Source organism: Lissotriton vulgaris, chromosome 3_1 (assembly GCF_964263255.1).
Source record: "Lissotriton vulgaris chromosome 3_1, aLisVul1.2, whole genome shotgun sequence".
Taxonomy (NCBI): domain Eukaryota; kingdom Metazoa; phylum Chordata; class Amphibia; order Caudata; family Salamandridae; genus Lissotriton; species Lissotriton vulgaris.
In genome coordinates this window covers 351,088,057-351,110,426 of record NC_141689.1, presented here as the reverse complement: position 1 = coordinate 351,110,426, position 22,370 = coordinate 351,088,057, and the positions used below count along the sequence as shown (strand labels likewise).

The 22,370-nt window shown below is 47.3% G+C and overlaps 1 protein-coding gene across 2 annotated transcripts in view; it reads left to right on the top strand.

Moving 5' to 3' along the window:
• The window catches only part of RICTOR (RPTOR independent companion of MTOR complex 2), a 1,569,237-nt gene that overhangs the window by 215,346 nt on the left and 1,331,521 nt on the right, over positions 1 to 22,370 (top strand). For both annotated transcript variants that reach the window (XM_086960557.1, XM_086960556.1), the window contains exons 7-8: positions 5,385 to 5,511; positions 17,487 to 17,656. In XM_086960557.1, coding sequence (XP_086816683.1) covers positions 5,385 to 5,511; positions 17,487 to 17,656 — 297 coding nt within the window. The remainder of the gene's footprint in view (positions 1 to 5,384; positions 5,512 to 17,486; positions 17,657 to 22,370) is intronic.

Below are 22,370 nucleotides of genomic sequence, written 5' to 3'. Positions count from 1 at the left end.
CGACCCCCTCCCCCCTCCCCCCGTTGAGGCAATTGCATGAGGGCAAACCCTTGTACATGAGCACCTTACTGTTTAGCCGCTGTGTTGTCCGCCACCTCCTGCACAGCCGCCTCCCATTCCTGGGCCGTCACAAGAGGGTCCGGCTTTCGGAATGACTTAGGGGAGCGTCGTCTTCGCACGGTCTGCCAACCGTCTCTGGACCATCTCGCAGGTGATCGTTGTGGGGATGTCCCCCTGGAGTCAGCTCCCTCCGGCAGGTCAATGTCCAGCACCGTGCATGTGTCCCGAAGGGATCTAAGTTGGTGAAGCGTCCCCTTCCATTTGAAGATGAGGCGGAATGGGTGGCCTCATGCGTAAGGTACTCCTTTGTCCCTGAGGAAGTCCGTAGCCACCTTGAAGGTTCTTCGTTTCTGCAGGCTGATGGCCGAGAGGTCCTGGAAGAGGGCAACTGGGTCTCCCTGGAAGGTGATCGGCTGCCGTGCTCAGGCCTCCCTCAAGATGCGCTTTTTCAGGGGGAAGTCCGGGAGAAAGGCCAGGATATCTGGGGGGGGGGCCTGTGCTCGGCGCGCTGGGCCGACCCTGTGAGCGTGGTCGATACCGATGTCGAATTCACCTGGTTCCCCGAGTATCTCCCGGAAGAGCTCTTGCAAGTAGGTGACGATGCTATTCCCTTCCGCTTTCAGTGGAACTCCCCGGACCCGTATGTTGTTCCTTCGGGAACGATTCTCGAGATTATCAGAGTGTGCTTGGAGATCCAGCTGCTGGTCCTGGAGGCGGAGGATTTCTTGTTGAAGCCGTTCCACTTCCGTGCTGCGGGTCTGGTCCGCCTCTTCCACCGCCGCCACGCGCTCCCCCTGTCCGTCTATGTCCCTGCGTAATTCTCGCTGTTCCCCCACCAACTCTTGCTTCAAGGTCTGGTAGTCGTCCCTCAGAGTGTTGAAGAGGGAGGCCAGAAAGACCTTTGTAATGGGGGCGGATTCGTCGTCCGGGCTTGCGGCGGTAACCGGCTTCTTGGGGTGCGACTGCGCTGGGGCTTTCTTCGTTTTCGGAGCATTTTTGTGGAGCATGTCCGATATGTTGCGGTTACCTTTGCGTCCCGCAGCGGCCATGTTGTCGACGCTTTAGAGTTGATGGTGGTCCAGGGGCCTCCCTTCCGCTTGCGGTCCGCACCCCCACTAGTTTAGGAGCAAAGTCCAATTTGCACTGTGTTCCTGATTTAGGAGCCTGTGAACGCGGACTCCCCTCCGGACGACGGTGCAGGGCAGTGCGGGCCCCTCTCGCGTAGCAGCCCTGCCTCTTAGTGGGAAGCATTTGTTGTGCGTGGGGGAGCCCCTAGTGCAGTCCCCGGTCTTCTAGGACGGCCGCCGCGGCGCCCCAGTAGGAGCGATCGCCGGTGTTGACCACCGCCCTGTGGGCAGCTGGAGTATTCCGTTACCGGCTCGCTTCTGGTATCCCAAACTCAGGGCCCGGCGCAGGCCGGGGGGGCACACTCCTCACCCTCTGGTCACAGGGGTGACCCTTTGCCCATCCGATGCAGGCACGCAGTGGCTTGGCTAACCTCCGCTTCCGAGCCGGTTTTGGTTCTCTTGATGCCTCTCCGTCGGTCCACTTCCTTGTTCCCTGCCGCCGCACCGGACAGCGCGCTCCCCGTCCCCCTCACTCAGGGCCAAAGTCCCCAGCGTTCGATCACCGGCCCCACTCCGGGCACAGAAACAGGGTCTTGTCGCTGTCCTCCGCAGAAGAGCCTCAGGTGCAGTTGTGATCTAATGCTGGCGCAATCTCCCGCCCTGCGGGTGCCTGCCTGTCTCTCTGTCGGCTCGCTCCCGATGCTCTGGACAGGAGTCCCGGGGCAAGCAGGGGGCACGCACCTTTCCATCGGCCCCAAGGACGATTTCGCCTCAGTCCGGCGCAGGCACTCAGCAGCACGGTCGGCCGGGCCCACGAGCCGACCCCGGCGCCCTCTGCCGTCCCGTCGCCGGCTCTCCTCTCACCCAGAGTCCCGACGTCAGCCGGTGCACCGGTCGCAGGGGGTCTCCTCCGGCGTCTCCACTGTAAGCCTCAGTCTCCGCTGCCCAGGCACTCGCTCTCTCTAGGCGTGGAGGTCAGGGCCCGATCACCGTCCATCGCGGACCAGGCCCGAAGCCGGGGGCTAAATTATTGCTGCAGCCCGCGCGGCGTCCGCCGGATGTCGCCGTGGACTAGCTGGATCGCGTCTCCGCCGTGTGGTGTCGCGGCCGCTCAAACACTGCTCCGGATGTCCTCCCTGGCCAGTCACAGCTCTCGGCGTCTGCATGCGGACCGATACACCTGCCGCGCCGGGCCCCGAGGCCCGAAGAACTCGCTGGACGACGCCGGGAAAGGCCGGAGCCGAGTCCCTTCGCCTCCCGCCGGCGGCGTCCTCCAATTCTGCCTGCCAAATGCGCCGGAGTCGATGCTGTGCCTTAGGCGCTGTTTTCCGTGAGGAGGGAAGGGTGTTGCCCGCTGTTAAAGGGGTGATAAGGGGTCTAGGACCGGGGAGCCTCGGAAAACGCGTCTAGTCAGGCCGCCATCTTGGCCACGCCCCTGATCTTTTGTTTAACTATGGTCCAATGCACACTGGCCTAGTTTCTTCCAATCTCGAGGTGGATAGTTTCTTGCATCTCCCTCGCTTACCAGTTAGCCAACAAACATCTTTCTTGTAGGACTAAAGCTCATTCTACAAAGGGTGTAAGGCTTCCACTACTGGTCTCCTTAGAAATGTACTAATTGTAGAGAGATGTAAGGTTGCTGTTGGAAGCTGGCTCTGTATATACTATACCAAAATGAGGTATGGTGTATCCAGAGTCCAGAGGAACCCCAAAGGTACGCAGAGGTAAAAGTAGATAGCACCTTACTCTCTATTTATGGTAGTGTAGGCTTCATCAGAGGCTAGTGTTAAGCATTTGTTGTACACACTTTGGCAGCAAATGATGTCACACACGCGAAGACTGAACTCAGACTAATTTGTTTGTATAAATAATATTATTTAGTTATAATAAAAATTCTAGAACTAAGCAAACCTGGCACAGGTAAGTGTAAATGATACTTTTCAAGGCAAGTTCAACAATACAAGCAAGCTGAATGAAAATTACTTTGTTACAGGTATGTGAATACTTTTGAATAGAGTGAAAATCACTGTTAGATTACTTTGGATTACTTTTCAGTTTACTTTATGGATTACTTTTTCTACTCAGTTGGATATGCCTAGATATCACACTGGGACATTCCCTGGAGAAAAGGTAAGTAAAGCAGTTTTTAGATATTTGCAGTTTTTCAAGTCTTCATAGAAAACCAACTCCACAGGTTGGCTTTACAAATCTACTCAGCTATCCACTTTAAATATAAATCTGTTCTTTGCAGAAGGCATATTAACCCTCTGCTCTATTTTATGATGAGTCTTACTTGCCACTAGAAAATACTCCAGTCTCTCTCTCTCTCTCTCTAGCAGGAACATTAATTAAGAGTTATCTCGACATTTTTATTGCTGCCTGAAATCTGGATGCACAAGAGCTCTGCATGAGCTGTTTTTAAAGGGTAAGATTTTGCTGAACACGGTGCCCCCACTTAAGGTTAGCGGCGCCCCCTCCAGGTCAGTGCCCTCAAGCCGGCCCTGACTAGGGCGGCCGGGTGCAGAGTGCTGAGGCCCAATGTTATCCAGTGTGGTTAAGGGTCCTAAGGTAGGCGGTTGCTCACAAGCAGGCCACAAGTTTGTGGGAGCAAAGCTCCTGGTGTTGGGTTCAGGGAAAAGTGGGATCCGAGTTCGCTCCCAAAGTACACTCGTGGCAGCGCAGGGGTGGCTTGATAAATGCAGCATTGGGCAGCACAGCACCGACCATAGAGAACGAGTATGGTGCCAATAGAATTTCATGAATATATATCACAGTGATATTTACCACATAATCGCGTGGTCCACATGAACGTGATGTGTGTTTCCAGTACAGCTTTTTTACTGTTTTCATTACTATTTTTCTGTTTTTTCCTTTACAGATCATTGACAAAATACCAATTGGGGATGTTTTTTTGCATGCAAATCTTAAGCATGCAGTACATGTACTGAACAAGGCACATGTACATGGTTTATTATATAGAGTAGGGATCCTGCATGGTCCTGAAGAAGTAAGCCAGGCGGATGGCTTTCGAACCATGTTGACCCAGTAGAGGGCCACTCATTATAGTAGTCCCTCTACCTTTCCCCATTTTTAGTGTTGCCAGCTAGGGAAGACAATAACGTTATTTTTGTTCCTCTAGCCAGGCAACTTTTAAATCATTTTTTGGCACCACTACTTTCCTGACCCTACCACTTCATGCATTACACATAACCCATTCCCCAAGATAAATGCTCCCGCATCTACGAAAGTCTTAGCAAGGCCCGCCCCATAGAGGGACGGAAGACCACAATGATGAAGCATGACACTGAATTAATTTTCAGTGTGTGAGGGGTATTTAAAAACACTGAGTTTTTTACCCTTTCACTGATAAACTGCAAGGGGCTAAACACTCTTTCCACGTCACCATTATAACTATAATCTTTCACATAATGAATTAATTTTTTTGTTGCTCTTTTGTTGACTAATAGTAATAAGAGGAGGACGATTCTACCCTCATCCCTCTTCACTCCCCTCTTTGTATTTTGTTTTCTTTTCAATGCAGCCTATTTGCTAACAATGCCTTTTATTTCCTTGCCTTTTTCCTTTCAAATAAATGATCTGATTGGCAATCAAACATGTTCATATTGTCTATGCCAGCAATGTTAAATGTGTGTGGTTATTTTAAATAAAAAATTCAATGCAAATTGGGCTCAGCTACATAGAAGCCAGTCTTGATACTGTTCCAATTGGAGCAGTCCACCCAATCTGCCAAGCTAGGTCCTCCCTGAACCGGAACACAAGCAACCTAGGAACTGTTTCGCCAGTTTTTGTATACTTTGTTTTGCTGTACACAGTCAGGTACTGGTGTGTTCTTCCAAGAAGGAGTGTCCCCCTTTGTGACCCACGTACCCGCATTAATGTTGAAAAAAAATTGGACAAATACAAATAAATGGATATTTTGTATGCTATACTTGAGAAATGTGTTGTGTCTTGACAGTAAATGGAAATGATTTGCCCTTTAGTAGTATAGAGCAAGCAATTATGGTTTCACTCCAAAAAACATAAAAATACTTGTTTAAACACACACTAATATCTATTGTTTTGTAAAGTATTAACTTATTGGCCATTATTTTTTCCAAACGTAACATCTAGTTAAATTGTTTTCTGTCAAGCTTTGCAGGTGTGGGTGTAGTGCTCTGACAAACTCTAAAGTTTAATATAGAGGGTTAATCATAAATGAGCAAAATACAATTTCTTAACTAATTGTGTGTTTTCCAGATTATTTCTGTGAATCCATCTCTGTTCCCTAGCTCTATTGCCAATTCCTTAATTGCAGTAGGAAATGATGGCCTGCAGGAGGGTGACCGGATGGTTCGAGCATGTATTGCTGTTGTCTGTGAACTAGGTAAGCAATCAGTAATGTTCTGAAACTATTTTGCCCTGAACATGCTGCTGAATTTCCATGTACTTGCTATAATTGTGAATAAAGAATCCACACTACTCTTTACTACTATCTGGAGATCAAGTCAGAAAGAATAGTCTTACCCATAGTACTGTCACTTCCTGGTAAATGCGCCTTATTTATAGGATGAAAGAATAGGTTCTAAAACAAAAGCCTTTAGGGATGGCAGTATATTAATTTTTATAAACACCAATGAAATAAAAATAGGAGGCCCAATCGCTTGATTCACTGTACAAAAGACAGAAAATGAAACGCACCAAAAAAGGTCGAGTTAAAGATGGTTCATAACGCTAATAAGACGAAATAAGCAATGAATTTAGTGCTATTTTGTGTAGGAACAGGGAAAAAAACATTTTCTTCTGAATTTTGACACTTGAATATTATTTTCCATCCTAATCCTCTGTGGCTGCACAGCGTAGAAGTTTCATTATAACCAGTGAATACTTTATTGTATGTACTGATTAAATAGGATTTTATAACCCCTCTTAAAAGAGAAATGGAGGGTAGATTGCAAGGAGAAAAGGAAATGATGTTCCAGAGTTTAGCTGCTGCTGTGGAGATAGCACCATCCCCAATACTTGATGTACAGGCTTAGGGACTTAAAGTAAGCATTTAATTTCTGATGGGTGGGATCTGAAAGTTTATTGCAGACACATTTTGTGGCCAAAAGATTCTGGTTTACTGGTATAGAATGGAGTTCGAGGCATGTGGGCTGCTGAATTAATATCTGTGCATAGATCGCCGCCTAGTGTTGGGTCCGGATGATTGAACATTGTTGTCCTGGAAGAGTCTTCGAAGTATCACGAGATAGGTAGCCCCTCCCCAGACTACAGTGTGCATGGGCATCCACTCCATCCTCGGATTGTTTTTTCCGCCATTGGGTTCGGATGTATATTTGTTAACTCAAGTTCGGAATCTATAAAAAAACTTTCTTTTTGGCCAAAAGGCCTTTAGTTATCGTCGGTATTGTCTTTGCGATTGGTGCCCAGTACTTGTTCCAGCTCTGTCCCCGAGCCGGACGTCAAGAGGAGCCGCAAGGCTTTTCGGCACTGAAGGCCCGGTCGACGCCAGAGGCCTTATCGACGATCCATCATGGAACGGAGCCCGTTCAAGAGATGTCCCGTTTGCAACTCCAAGTATCCTCACATCGATGTCCACCCGGTGTGCAACAAGTGCCTGTCTGCTGATCACGATGAAGCCAGCTGTATGGCTTGTACTCGGTTCCCCTCCAAGAAAACTATTCGCCTTCGACGCGCTGCGCGGTAGGAGGCCCAGCAGACGGCACCTGACCCGGTGAACATCTTCGATGCCGAGGATGATGGAGTCGAGCAGGAACTTCAAGAGAACCTGTCTGATCCTGCATCGGAGATCGACTCCAGTTACGACGCGGATGTGGAAATGGTCGATACTGAAGACTTCGTCGACGAGGTAGGAGACGACGATGGGGCCTTTGGGGCCGTGGAAGATAGCTCGAACGAGGAGCTAGTCCCAGCCGTTAGTTCGGGGGCCGCAACCAAAACACTCGATAAGGCTCGGTCGCGGGATCGCCACATGGCCTTACCCAAGATCGTTCTCTTGGTTCTACAGCCTCGCCTCAAGGCCCGACTACGGACATTTCTAACGAGCCATCGGTTGACCGATCGAAACCGAAAGCATCGGTGTCTACACAGCCGAAAGCACTGGACACTAAATCGAAACCAAAAGTGCGTATTACTTTGGCCGGTTCGAAGACCTCTGAACCATCAGCACCGACCAAACAGAAGAGTGTTATCGACCCGGTGAGGTCGCTGAAGGGTGTCGAGCCGAAGACCGGGGCACCGAAGAAAATGGTTAAGGACCTCGACCCGAAGAAGTCGGCGCCAAAGGCCGTCGACACAGACAAGGGACTCAGAACTCAGAAAGTTAGCGATCCTAAGCGTCGACCCGACAAGGCTAAAAGCAGTACAGACCTCGAGTCCACTACTGGCGGTGGCTCGAAGGAACCCGTCGAGTCAACATAGCCATCCGCCTCTTTTTCGACGCAGGTGTCGGACTCGCTGAAACGCATTAAAGAGAAGGCTACTACTGTCGGACCAAAGGGTACTCCACCCCCGAAGCCGGTCAGTAAACCTCCAATGTAGTCTGCACCCATCCAGTTCACACTGCCGCCGAAAGTGGTACCTAAGGCCTTCGCCCCTAAGACGGCCGTCGAAGCGACCAAGAAGGTGTCCATGGGGCCGAAGCCTACAACTGCGGAGGTGGCCACCAAGCATTGACAGCCTCCGCCGGCATAACGGTCGAGGCAATTCATTGACGCCGAGACGGGTAGACTTTCTATTTTCAAGCGAAAGATCACCCCAGAACAGCCTATCGAGTCATATAAAATTCCATTAAAGAAAGAGGGATTCTGCTACTTCACCTCTTCTCTTTGAACCTATAACACCACATGGACAAGACACTGCTCCTATCTCACCAACATACTCAGATGTGGAAGCAGGGGATGGTGACAATGAGGATTACAGTTATCCTGTAGACACTGATCCAGAAGATCACACTGAACCCTGGACAGACGCTGCTGGCCCAGGAGATCCACAAACTGCCCCAGACAGTCATGTCTATGCTATTAAAACCTCGCCTACTGAAGACACGGCTGCGTTTAATGCACTTATTGAGAGGGCAGCAAAAAATCATGATGTCCAGCTCCATGCTGACCCTATTGAAGAGGATTTTTTGTTTGACGCCTTATCACCTCAGAGAGAACTGTCAAGACTCTACCAATGCTAAAGGGTGTCCTAAAACATGCTGGAGACATTTTTAAGGAGACCACAAGGGCAAGGGTGATAAACCCCAGAATTGAGAAAAAATACAAACCAGCACCTGGGGACCCTACGTATATCAAGGGACAGTTTCCGTTGGACTCTCTGGTTGTTTCCAATGCCCGGAAAAGGGCGAACTCGCAAACAACGGGTGATGCTCCTCCCCCTGACAAAGAATCTAAAGTGCTAGAAGCATCCGGGAAAAGGGTGGCAGCTCAAGCGGCCAATATCTGGCGAATCTCCAACACACAGGCACTCTTAGCCAGATATGACACAGCTCATTATGATTAGGGCTCCCGGTTTTATGGTATTTATTTTTTTAACATTTCCGTCTGTATTTATCCATATTTATTTTTATGTCATTTTATCTGTATATATCTGAATTTATTTTTGTCGCAAGCAAAAAAAGACGTTGCAGCTAGTATTTTTCCACATTTATTTAAATAGACAGTGCAAATGGTTGTTATAGGTTTAGCTATATGTATATATGCGCCAAATATGTTTCATGCAACATCCACCCAAAAACTTTTCTGTTAGATCAAAACAGGAACTCACATATGTGAAATGGGAGTGGTGTCACAGAGATTACCTGCGATATTAGTGATCTGATGCTGTGTTACAATATTGAAAACACTGCCACTAGTCATTTTTATTAAATGTAAACACATTTAGAATTTAGACAAGTGTACCTGGGTACTTTCAGTGACCTGGCCAAAGACAGCAGCAAGCTCTCAATTCAGAAAAAAAGGCCCTTGCACGAGTCCTGCCAGGCTCTATTTCCCTCACAATCCTGAAGCATGAAGCCTAAAATATCCAACAACAGCCACGTGAGTGGACAGCTTTTGATTCACATTTTTTTTAAACTAAGTCCTTCGCTAATGCAAAACCCTTTTTCCATAAGTTAACTAGTCTCTGCTTTGAAGACATTGGGCTTGTATCACTTCCCTTATTTTACTTTATACTGCCCCGTAGCATTTGAACAATTTACTTTAAAGCTGTAATCCCACACAGTGTAGCTGCAGCCACAGTTCTTACTCACACAGTGGAGAAAAAAAACAATTTAACTTGAAAAGGGGCTTACAGATATGCCCCAGCTGTCTCTGTCTCTCAGGAAAGATTCTTCATGCTGCACCAAGTCATGGAGGAAAGTTTCAATTTAAGGCCTGAAAGTGAATGCAACCTTATTTTCTTAATGTGTTTATTTGCTGGTCTATCTGACCTCTTTGGGTCACACATTTCTGCCAGTCTTAGCTCCAAGTATTCGCTCTGCCCCCCACCTCCTCAAATGTTAACACCTGTAGTAGTGCAAACAGTGAAATACAGGTCCACCCCCCACCCTTTGATAAACCTGTGACCTAAAACTCACTGGGGTGCAGGCTCAGCGCTGGAGATGTCAAAGGAATAGCAGAAGGAATTTCCCGTGCCTAGCAGAGAGTGATTAATGGCCCAGTGGGTGCTAATGAGGGCAGTCATAATCAGGAAGAGGGTTGTGGCAGGCAACTCTGGCTGGAGCAGGGATTGCCCAACAATTCTCTGGCTCAGAGAATCTCATTTGGTTGTATTTTTCCGCTTCTATTTATAAATACAGACGGGAAAAAAATATTTTTCCGTCTGTATTTATATGTATGAATCCGTATAAACGGAAAACTGGGAGCCTTAATTATGATACACTTGAAACCCTGTTACAACACTTGCCAGATGAGTATAAGGAGGCAGCAGAGATGCTAATACAAGAAGGGAAACTTCTATCAAACGCATCTATTAAGTGTGCGCTGGACGCAGCGGACACCGCAGCCAGGGCAATTAATACAAGTGTGATGTTACGGCGACGTGCCTGGCTGAGAATCTCCGGTTTCAAGCCCGATATACAAACCACCATACTGAATCAGCCTGTTAACCCTGATCACTTATTTGGCCCAGAGGTGGACACCACCTTGAAAAAAATCAAAAATGACACTGAAACTGCAAAGTCTATGGGGGCTCTACAGTCGCAGCAGATCAGGGGTGGTTCCTTTCATCGCTCCAACAATAGAGGAGCTTCCAGAGACCAGCTGTCCCAGCAGACACAATACAGTAAAGGAGGCACGAAGACCACCTACACCAAACATAGTAGGAGTGGCTATCGTGGAAACAGCACCAAGGGCAGAGGTCGTGGAAACAACAGCTCCCGATCCTCCGCCACTAACAAACAGTGAGAGTGGGAGACTACAACAGTTCCTGCCTGTCTGGAAATCCATCACTACAGACAGCTGGGTGAGGCAACTTATCCAATACGATTATTGTCTGGAGTTAACATCCACTCCACCCAACATTCCCCCAAGACACCGTCCTATGTCCACAGAGCATTTGCAATTATTGCAGCAAGAGGTAGTCGGCATGCTGCAAAAAGGAGCCATAGAGCTCGTGCCTGTGGAAGAAAAAGGGACAGGGGTGTACTCGCTGTACTTCTTGATCCCAAAAAAGGACGGGTCCCTCAGACCCATACTGGACCTCAGGACCCTAAACCAGTACATTCTCTCAGAACACTTTCACATACTCACATTACAGCAGGTTCTACCGTTACTCAGTCAGGGAGATTTCCTCGCAACATTAGATCTGAAGGATGCATATTTCCATATACAGCTACACCCGTCACACAGAAAATACCTCAGGTTCACCATTCAGGATCAGCAATATCAGTTCAAGGTCCGCCCTTTCGGAGTGACGACAGCGCCCAGGGTGTTTACCAAGTGCCTGGCGACAGTGGCTGCACACCTAAGGAGACAAAATGTTCACGTCTCCCCTTATCTGGACGACTGGCTTGTCCAGGCGAAGTCGGCCCAGCAATGTGCCGCCCACATGTCCCACACCGTTCACATTCTTCACGATCTGGGGTTCTCACTGAATTATCCAAAGTCCCACCTTCAGCCCGCCCACGTACGGGAGTATCTGGGCGCGACAATAGATACTCTGTCAGCCAAAGCACAGCCAAATTCAGTGAGGATCAACAACATGCAATTGCTGATACAAACATTCAAACCACAACACTCGCTTCCAGCACGGGTGTTCATGCAGTTGATAGGCATGATGACCTCCTGCATCTTCATTGTCCCGCACGGGAGACTACACATGCGTCCGCTTCAGGAGTGCTTAGCACGTCAGTGGAATCAGGCTCATGGACAATTGAAAGACCTAGTGTTGGTGACCGGTCGCGCATACAACTCTCTGCATTGGTGGAGTCCACAAAACCTTTGCAGGGGCCGACCGTTCCAGGAGCCTGTGCCACAGATTATACTGACAACGGACGCATCTCTCCAGGGATGGGGAGCTCATGTACTCCATTACACAGTACAGGGACTATAGATAGTACAGCAGAAGAAGATGCACATCAACCTTCTCGAACTGATGGCTATCTTCATGGCGATGAAAGCATTCAGGGTACATTTGTGCAACAAGGTTGTGTTGATCCGGACGGACAACATGACGGCCATGTACTACATACAAAAGCAGGGAGGTACACACTCTCCACAGTTGTCACATCTGGCTCAGAGCATGTGGAAGTGAGCCATTCAGAGGAAGATCTTCCTCATGGCGGAAGACCTCCCGGGCAAGGACAATCAGATGGCGGACCTGCTCAGCAGGTACAGCCATCATATGCACGAGTGGGAGATACATCCATCAGTACTCCGACCGAACTTCCAGCAGTGGGGTCATCCAGAGATAGACCTGTTCGCCACAAGGGAAAACGCAAAATGCCGAAGCTTTGCCGCGAGGTTCCCACACCCACAGTCGCAGGGAAATGCAATATGGATGAACTGGTCAGGCATATTTGCGTACGCTTTTCCCCCAGCACCTCTAATACCGCTGGTGGCACGCAAGCTGAAGCAACACTCGATGACTCTCATCCTGGTTGCTCCAACATGGGCACGCCAACCATGGTACACCACGTTTCTAGAACTCTCCGTGGTACTGCATCAAAGGCTGCACCTCACACCCAGGCTTTTGACGCAGAGCCATGGCGACATTCAGCATCCAGATCCGGAACAGCTCAAACTGGCGATCTGGCTCCTGAGGTCTTAGAATTTGGCTACCTCAACTTGCCTCCTGACTGTATAAGGGAGGCAAGAAAGCCCACCACTAGAGCATGTTATGCGGCAAAATGGAAGCGGTTTGTCATTTATTGTGCCGACCACAACATCAATCCGCTAGATGCATCTACTCACAACATCATTTGTTATCTGTTACATCTATACAAATGCAATCTGGCCTATGCTTCCATTCGTATACATTTGTCTGCAATAGCAGCTTATCTCCAAAACATGCAGCATCTCTCACTTTTCAGAGTGCCTGCCATCAAAGCCTTTCTGGAGGGACTCAAACGAGTTATTCCTCCCAGACACCCACCAGCACCTGTTTGGAAACTAAATGTGGTCCTCACCAGGCTGATGGGTCCACCTTTTGAGCCTCTACACTCATGCGAGATTCAATTCTTGACGTGGAAAGTGGCTTTCCTAATAGCAATCACATCGCTACGACGAGTTAGTGAACTTCAGGCACTGACTATCCAGGAGCCATTCATACAAATTCACTCCAACAGGGTGGTACTCTGCACTAACCCTAAGTTTCTGCCTAAAGTGGTTTCACAGTTCCATATCAACCAGACTATAGAACTGCCAGTGTTCTTCCAAAATCCTGAGTCAGTGGCAGAGAGAATGCTCCACACACTTGACGCCGAAAGAGCTCTAATGTACTACATAGATAGGACAAAAGATTTTAGGAAAACAAAATAACTGTTTGTTGCCTTTTCGCCACAACACAAAGGCGACCCCATTTCCAAAGCAGGTATAGCCAGGTGGATCGTTAAGTGCATTTAGATTTGCTATCAAATGGCTAAGCGCACATTAACGGTTCCCCCAAGAGCCCACTCCACGCGAAAGTTGGGGGCCTCCATGGCTTTCCTTGGAAATATTCCTTTAGAAGACCTATGTAGAGCAGCCACATGGTGTACCACACACACGTTTACAAAACACTACTGCGTAGATGTGCACTCCAAACAGCAGGCAGCTGTAGGGCAGGCTGTTCTAAAAACACTTTTTCAAACTGCTGCAGCTGGCACGGGCGGTCGCCGCTAATGGAGGGACTGCTATATATTCTATGCACAGATATGAATTCAGCAGCCCACATGCCTCGAACCGAATATGCTACTTACCAGTATGCATCTGTTCTTGGCATGTAGGGCTGCTGACATTCATATCGCCCGCCCTCCTCCCCGGCGCCTGTAGCGGCTGCAGCACTCAGAATTACTCTTAGCATGGTCATCACTTACGGTATTACACTCCATCTTTGCCACAATGGCGAAAAACAATCTGAGGATGCAGTTAGTGCCCGTGCGCACTGTAGTCCAGGGGAGGAGCCACCTATCTCGTAATACTTCGAAGACTCTTCCAGGACAACAATGTGCAATCATCCGGACCAAACACTAGGCTGCGATCTATGCACAGATATGAATGTCAGCAGCCCTACATGCCAAGAACAGATGCATACTGGTAAGTAGCATATTCGTTATGGATTATAATTAGTGTTTTAAAAACTGTTTTTATGGACAAGCAGCCAATGCAGTTGTCTAAGGGTAGGTGGAATCGATTAAGAAGTCTTTAAACCATGAAGCTAGTGAGCTGTTGAGTTTTGGATTCATTGCAGGCAAGAAACCAATTGAGCTGCTGGTAAAACATATTTTCTGTATTCAATACTGATAGAATTGAACTGTTGCCCACTAGAATTTGTAAGTTGTCATCTATTTGTTTATTTTTTTGCAGAGTTTTATATAGCGCGAACTTGACCCGGATCGGGTATCAGAGCGCTTTACATAGCACCAGTTATGTTACATGAGGACACACATTCATTTTTGTTAGGCACGGGGAGATTAAGTGATTTGCCCAGAATCACAGGATGCCACATATTTCTTTGCTACCTAATTATTTTGGTGTGTATACCTTTGATGTCCAAATCATAAATATCTCATAAAACAGAGGCTCACATGTTAAGAGGAGCAGCTGATTATGATGATTGCGTTCTTATCCCACCGAACTTGCAATTCCCAACATATTTTAGAGGTGAGGGAACTCCCAAGATTGCACCCAAGAGTCTTGTTGGCACCGCCATTCGAAACCCTAGACTAGGATAACAGCCACAGGGCTGCAAAATCATTCTTTTTCTCCAATGAACGAGTGCAGATACCAAAAAGTATACACCAAAACTCACTGAACCCTTGGAAATTAATTACAACTTACTCAAGCAGAGCGACCTCATAATGTTCAATGTTAGCAATAAGGTAGATATTGTAGCCAGTGCCAGGTAACTGTGAACCATTATGTGCTTTTATCCAAGTGGCAATACTCCTGATGCCTCTTATAAAATCAAGACAGGCTTGCACACCAGTAAGGCCAGTAGAATCTTATTATTGCATATGAATTGCAGACATCAGAGTAGTCAACCACCTTTCCAGAACATTATTTAGAGGTACATTTGGGAAACTAAGCTGCAGACCCAAAGAGATCTTCTAATCTTGTGCCAGCTTATTAAAGCATTTGAAGGCAATTGACCATAAAGCTAAACTTATGGTAAAGGTCAAAAACATTCTAAGCAGATTCTTTTTTTCCACATTAATAATATGCCATTTCTTTATTGGAATGTATTTAAGGGACTATGAATAAAATAGGAGGAATTTTCGCACTATATACTTCTAGTAGAGGATGAACATGTCTCTTTCCAGAGGAAGAGTATAGTCTCTTCAGGGCTCCAATGTGGGCATCTGCCTTAAGACGTTTATGCTGGAGATGTGAGACATTTTCCCCTTCACTATAGGCATATGGGGGTCGCTGTCAACTAAGGTGATCTTTGAGGGGGTGATCTTAATGTGGTCTTTTGCTGAGCCTGACAAGCTATCTAGTATCCGGTCCAACCCAAACAAATCTTTATTAGGCAAACAGCCATAAGAGACATAAAATGCAAGAAATGCATAGTGCAAATCAAATAAGGAAACAGCTTAAAAGCATAGGTCTTGGTGAATATCATACAAACCGCAGACATGGAGATTAATGCTCAAAATATTTCATACCTTAAAACATCTGAAAGATATAAAACTCGGACAGAATCAGCTTCATAAAGAAATTAGTTTATACCTTTTTCTAATCCTTACAGCCTTTCTAATAAAATGTAACGCCGCTAGGCAAGTTTGTAAAGTACCTTATTTCTGTCGGAACACAAGGCCTTTCTGATTGGTTCTCTGACATGATTTTCGTAAAACAGGAACCAGAAAATCATGCCTATAATCCTTATATTAGGAGCAGAACAATATAAAATGGCCCGTACCTTGTTAAGCAACATTATTACAATGGGATTAAGGTAAATGATTCGACCATACATATGGCAGGGGAAAGACACCTTAACAAGTATTAAACCAAGTCTAAAATATAGCTAGTAACATCAGTTGGTGGGGTTCAGAAACCATGTTAGATAAGGTTCCATACTTTTGCAGATTGATACTAACACATACCTATCAAACGAAACCAGAGACTGGGCCCTCTGCAACCTCAAATCTGTACAGTGGTTAAAGTAAACAATTTTAGCTACCTGTTTACTTGCAATGGATAGCATATGAGGGTTATCAAACATTTCAGCTTAACCCATAGCCTTCAATGTACTCTTAAGATGCACTAAACATGGGCACCGTAGCACCCTGTCCAGTGCTAAGCAGTCCAAAACCCCACATCTCACCAGTGACGACCGTGGTGGTGGTCCTGAAGGTTTTCATCCTTTTGGAGTAAAAATAAGTTTGAAACCCCCCACAGGCCTGCTACATAAAGTATCACAGAAACACATTTACTCTAATACAAATAAGTAAGCTCCCTTATGGGTTTCTGTCCCAGCCTTTTTCCAAATTAAAAAAATAGCCTCTATATTACTAAAAATGATTTCGTGACACTGTTCACAAGGGTTTGAAGACCTGGATTGATGTAAGGAGGCAAAGGTAATGGCGATGGAATGGAGTTTGTGTGTATTGCACGATCGGAAGTGATGTTCTGTCTTGGCAGCATTGATTATTAGACAGTGAGTGCCAACCAGTATCAGATGCAGGAGGCTTGTAACATGAGCTTTGAGTAATCCTTTAAGATCGAAATCTGGATAAGGACATTTGAATCTAGTCATTGTACAGGTAATTGGCGACATACAAAAATGTGGATATCATCACTCCACACTAGATTTTGTTTAAAGGGAGATGGGGTGGAACTAAGGTACAGAGCCCAGTGGTTAATAACATTGGTAGGGAAGTGGCATTAAGCTGGAGTACTATCAGACCCCGCTGTAAGATCAGTCAGCAAAGGCAGGAGAGAACAGTGCCAGTAATATCAAAATGTTGCACTGCTGTCAAGAGCATGTTACCTTCCATTCAAAGGTTGTTGATTCAATAAGAGATGATTTTGACGAATGAAGATTATAAAGTTACAAGTGTGTAAACACCAGATGAAAAATTATTGTAGGAGATTTAAGATGTTTGTTGTGGTAAGATAAGGTGGGAGTTAGTTATATGGAAGAATTTTAAATGTTTTACAGAATAAAGGATGGTTAAAATGATTGGCGCTAGAAGGATGCGCAGCAGATGCTTGTCGCAGAATATGCACAATTACTGTTGTTACAGTTTTAAAGTGAGATTCTTAAAGGTCCAGAGTATGGATTGGTTGACAATTAGGGTTAGACTGGATAACCAGTCTTGAATATATCTTGGAATAGCTAGTGACTTTGGCAAGAAATGGAAGAAACTGCTTGGAGGAACCTTTGGGAGACTTGAAGAGGCAGTTTAGATATAGAAAAAAGAGGATGCAGTAAAGTAATTAAACATAAAGGGATTTTTTAAGTATTCCTTTAGGTTTTCAAACAAAGTGGGTGAATTGGCAATGTATTTTTATTAACTATATTGTTATTTGTTGTTTAATCACCCAGCTTAGCATAGCTTTAATTCTTCTCCATGCAATTGAATTACCACTGTCATGCCTTTGTGGTCATTTTAGCCTGTAAATTGAGAGAGATCGTGAGGTATAATTTGCTTTGTTTGCTTGCATCCAATTATTGTTTTCCTAATTTCAGCACTTCTGAATCCAGAGATTGTGGCACTTCGTGGTGGACTAAGTACTATTTTGAAAAATGTGATTGACTGTCAGTTGAGCCGAATAAATGAAGCACTTATAACTACAATATTGCACCTCCTTAATCATCCAAAGACCCGACAGTTTGTGCGACCAGACGTGGAGTTGGAGGTAAGGTGAAATTCTTTTCCTTTTACATGTAAAAATATGATTCCATAATGGGATCATGATTTATATTCATGAATGTTCAGTGTTTCTGAATTTAGTTATGAACATATGATGAAGAACTGGTTTTGGAGGAAGAGAACCCTTGTCTTCCTGGGACTACGTAAACATAGTTTGTGCTTTGCCTATCCAAAACAACAAATAGTTAATGCACTAATACGGCTTATCCCTAAGCCCACAGATGCACCCTTCTCTAACATTGGGTATTTCATATATTCACATATTTGAGTCATTCACATGTTGAATCATGAGTTAGGGTGGCAATCTCCAGTAACATGAAATAGCAGTAAACACTGTTAAAATTGCTCGTGGGCCTCAATAACTGTCTTTGCTTCAGAGCCACCTAATTTGAAACTACCCAATTTTCAAGCCAGTGAGGTGTAAGTTCTAGCTCTCCTACTCTCCCGAGAGACGCCTACTGCTCAGATACCTACTGTACTTTGTGTGAGGGTAGTCCTGTAAAAATCTGTGCTCGAACCTTTTATTGACCTTTTCTTTTTTTTAAATTCTTTTTATTGTTGCATCAAAACGCATCATTAATGCATAAACTCAGTAGTCGGCAGGGCGTCAACATTCAGCCTCTGTCCGTAAGTGTCGCAACTTTTATGCCATAGGTATCAGAGTATAACGCAGGACATCAACGTGAACATAATAAAACAACCCCCCATGCAGCAGCGTACACTCCCAACCCCTCTCCACCCCCTCAGGCCCACCCAACCTCCTCCCAGCTAGGCCTTCCCTCTCCCTCTCAGAGTCTATTCAGTCGGTTTTCACGTGGCCCCTGTGTTTACTTTTGGGCAAATCTACTGCATATTAAAGCCCTCCTGCCATTCACCACTTCTCCTTATCGGTGTCATTCCAGACCATGGTATTGTCTCCATTTAGCCCATACTCTCCGGAACTTCTTAGGGCACCCTCCAGCTTTGTAAGTTACTCTTTCTGCGGCCATATATAGGTCCAGGCCCCTCCTCCACTCCTCTATGTCTGGTGTTTCGGTTGCCCCCCAGTATTTTGCAATATCCCTCTTTGCCACTACCAATGCAAGAACCAAGAAGATGAGCAGAGGGTGTGCCAAGTCCACCTCAGTTGTCATACCCAGCAGGAACAGCCTAGGGTCGCGCGTTAGAGCCACTCCCAGAACCTCACTCCGCTCCGTGAATATGTGTCCCTAATGTGTTTGTATGGCATCGCACGCCCAAATCGTGTGGAAAAAATTGCCACTCTGGTGGTGACACCTAAGGCACGCCGAATCTGGAATCCTTCCCATTTTAAGAAGCCGCACCCTATCAAAATAGGTTCTGTGGAGCACGTTTAGCTGGATGAGGCGTAGCCTTGATTTAATCGCCACCTCACGGGGGTGCATGAGGACGAGCTCCCAATCCAGATCTTCCATTCCTCCCACGTCTGCCTCCCACCTACTCCGCAGTCCTTGCAGGTCGCCTAACATGTTGTTAGTTAGTGTTTTATACGTAAGGGATACCGCCCGTCCCAAGATCTGTTCCTGAAGCAACCTACCCTCCAGTGGTGCGTACTCTGGGATATCTGTAAGTGTGATGTTTTGTGCCCTCCATGTATGTCGCAACTGAGCATATTTGTAGAACTGAGTGTTGTGCAGACCAAATTCTTTCTTGAGCATCTGGAAGGATTTTAGTTCCCCTCTTGCAATCACATCACCAATTGTTGAAATACCTATATCGTCCCACCTCCCAAATCCCCACAATTTACTGAGTTCCCCCAGCCATTTACAGTGCCATAGCGGCGTCTGCCGGGTGGGTCTCTTGTCCCACCCCATGCGCCCCGTGGCCTTTTTCCATGCCGTTAATGTGATCATCGTGGCCGGTAGAAGCGACGTTCCCAACGTCCCTCCGTATAAATAGTATAGTAGGTTTTTGGAGGACAACTTTGCCCTCTCTAGCGCGTTTGTGGGGTGATCCTCTGCCGCATGTAACCACTCATTAATCGGTGTGAGGTGTTCCGCCCAGTAATACGCCTCCAGGTTAGGAAGGGAAATCCCTCCGCTATACTGGTGACGCTGCAGCGTTGTAAGGGCCACCCTCGGCTGTTTGCCTAACCACAGGAAGGCCCGAAGGTCTGCATGGATTTTATTCATCGTTTTTGCTGGCAGTGGGTAATACTCATTCTGTAATGCATACAGAAACTTCGGGAGGATAATCATTTTGTATATCGCCGCTCAGCCCAGTAGGGTGAGTGGGAGCTGTCGCCATCTGTTCATCTGTCGTGGCGCAGTCCATGACTCTGGCGATAGTTTTACTGAAGGATAATCCCCTGTCTAGTGCAATGAATATTCCCAGATATTGAAAGCCTTCTTTGGTGTGTATGAGTTGCCCTGGTAGGCACTCCCCCCGCTCCAGACCTTGCGGGTCGTAGAGGACCGATTTGTGCCAGTTAATGGCATGGCCTGCCCTAGCACCATAGCCATCCAGTTCCTTGAACAATTCCGGGATCGTTGTGTCTGGCTCTGTTACAAACAATAGTACATCGTCGGCATACAGGGATATTTTCTCCTGCGCTGAGTCGATACCGCCCCGTGAGAAACCCCGAATCCCCTGGTTATGTCTGACCTTTATCGCTAGAATTTCTATAGTGAGTGTGAATAGAAGGGGGGATAGCGGGCAGCCCTGGCAGGTGCCCCTGCCGATTAGAAATTTGCGGGATAACCTCCCATTAACCCGCACACGCGCCCTCGGTGCCGAGTACAGGAGTCTGACCCTAGTCTGGTACTTAGGGCCGAACCCATACCTCTGTAGCGACACCATCAGGAAAGGCCAGTGCACCGCGTCGAAGGCCTTCTCCGCGTCCAGGGAGAGGAACCAGTGAGGCTCACTTCTCACCTTAACCTCCTGCAGCCAGTTATGCGTGCAACGGAGGTTCAACTTGGTCGCCCTATCCGGGAGGAATCCTGACTGGTCCATATGTATGAGGTCCGTTATTACAGACCGCAGCCGTTTAGCTAAGATAGTGGCTAGGATATTTGTCTCCATATTGAGGAGGGAAATGGGGCGGTAGGAGGCACATTCGTCCTTTATTGTGCCCTCCTTATAAATCGGGACAATAGTGTCCAGGGCGAGGTCAGGCGGTAGGCTCCCCCCCTGGCACGCCTCCAAGAACAGGGTTTTTAAATGACGCTGTAGTAGATCCGCCGCCCGTTTGAAAAACTCAGCTGGAAAGCAAATCGGCCCAGGGGTCTTCCCTGGTTTCAACGAGGCTATGGCCTCCGCTATTTCATTAAGGGTCACCTCCGCCTCCAGAGCCTCGCTAGCCTCAGGGGACAGAGTCGGTATCTCCGTATCGCCCATATACTGCTGCGCGTCCTCCTCCGTACCCAGGTCCCTGGCTCCATAGAAGCACTCATAGTAGGCCGCGAAGGCGTCCGCTATGGCTTCGTCTGTGTGTACATGGCTGCCGTCAGTCAATGTGATCCGATCTACCCATCTCGCCGCCCTTTCCTTGCGTCCAAGCCATGCTAGGAGTTTGCCGGACTTATCACCCACGTCATACAACCGGTGAAGAGTTGCCAGTGCCTGAGTGCGCGCCTCATCTGTGACCAATTCCCTGAACTGTCTTTGCTCATCCAATAGTTTTCGCAGTAGTACCCCCTCCTTCCGTCTCGGATATTCCGTCTCTAGGGCTAGGATAGACTTCTCCATATTAGCTACCTCAGCCTGTTGCGTTCGCCGCCTCTCTCCCAACCTGCTCTGTATTCGGTCCCTCAGGACCGGCTTCATCGCCTCCCAGAAGGTGATCCCTGAGTCTACCGTACCTTCATTTTCGGCCACATAAACTTTAATGTCAGCTCTGATGCCCCGCCGTATTTCTGGTGTTTGGAGGTCCCATGCCGCTAGGCGCCATTCTGCCCTCCTCCCCCCCTCTCTCCCGTCCCAGCTGTGCATACAGCGGAGAGTGGTCTGATAGTCCTCTCGCTTTGTATTCCGCCCTGTCACTCGATGTAAGGTTTTGCCTGGACATGAATATATAGTCTAGTCTCGAAAAGACCCTGTGAGCCCCGGAGTAGTAGGAGTATGCCTCTTGGGTAGGGTGCAGCCATCTCCAGACATCCGTGAGTCCTATGGCCTCCATCTGTCGTGCTAAGGCCGAGCTTGTCCCCAGAGTACGTGGTGTCCCTGACCGGTCTCGTGCTTCGCACATAACATCGTTAAAATCCCCTCCCACTATTTGTATAGTATCTGCCGTCTCAATGAGTATAGAAGTGATCTCTTTGAGGGTGCGCGCCTGTAGCTTTGGGGAAGCATATACTGAAATAATCGTGTACCTACGCCTCTTCCAGGTCCCTTGTACGCCTGCGTAAGTCCCCTGTGTGTCAAGCCAGGTACGGGTTACCGTGAATGGTGCCGCTTTTGTTACGAGGATTGCCACCCCCCTGGAATCTGTAGTGTACCCCGCATGCGCTAGCATAGCGTAACGGCCTCTAGCTATAAACGCGCACTTATTGCCCCTAAGATGAGTTTCCTGTAAAAGAATGAGATCTGGCGTCACCCTCTTGAGGTAAGCGTTCACCCAGCCCCTCTTGATCTTTGACCCTAGACAATTCACATTCCATGTTAAGATGGTGACCCCTGTGTCACCCACTTGCGGGGCTTCTAGTGTACTTGCCATCGTGTAGTACGACATTCATCCCAGG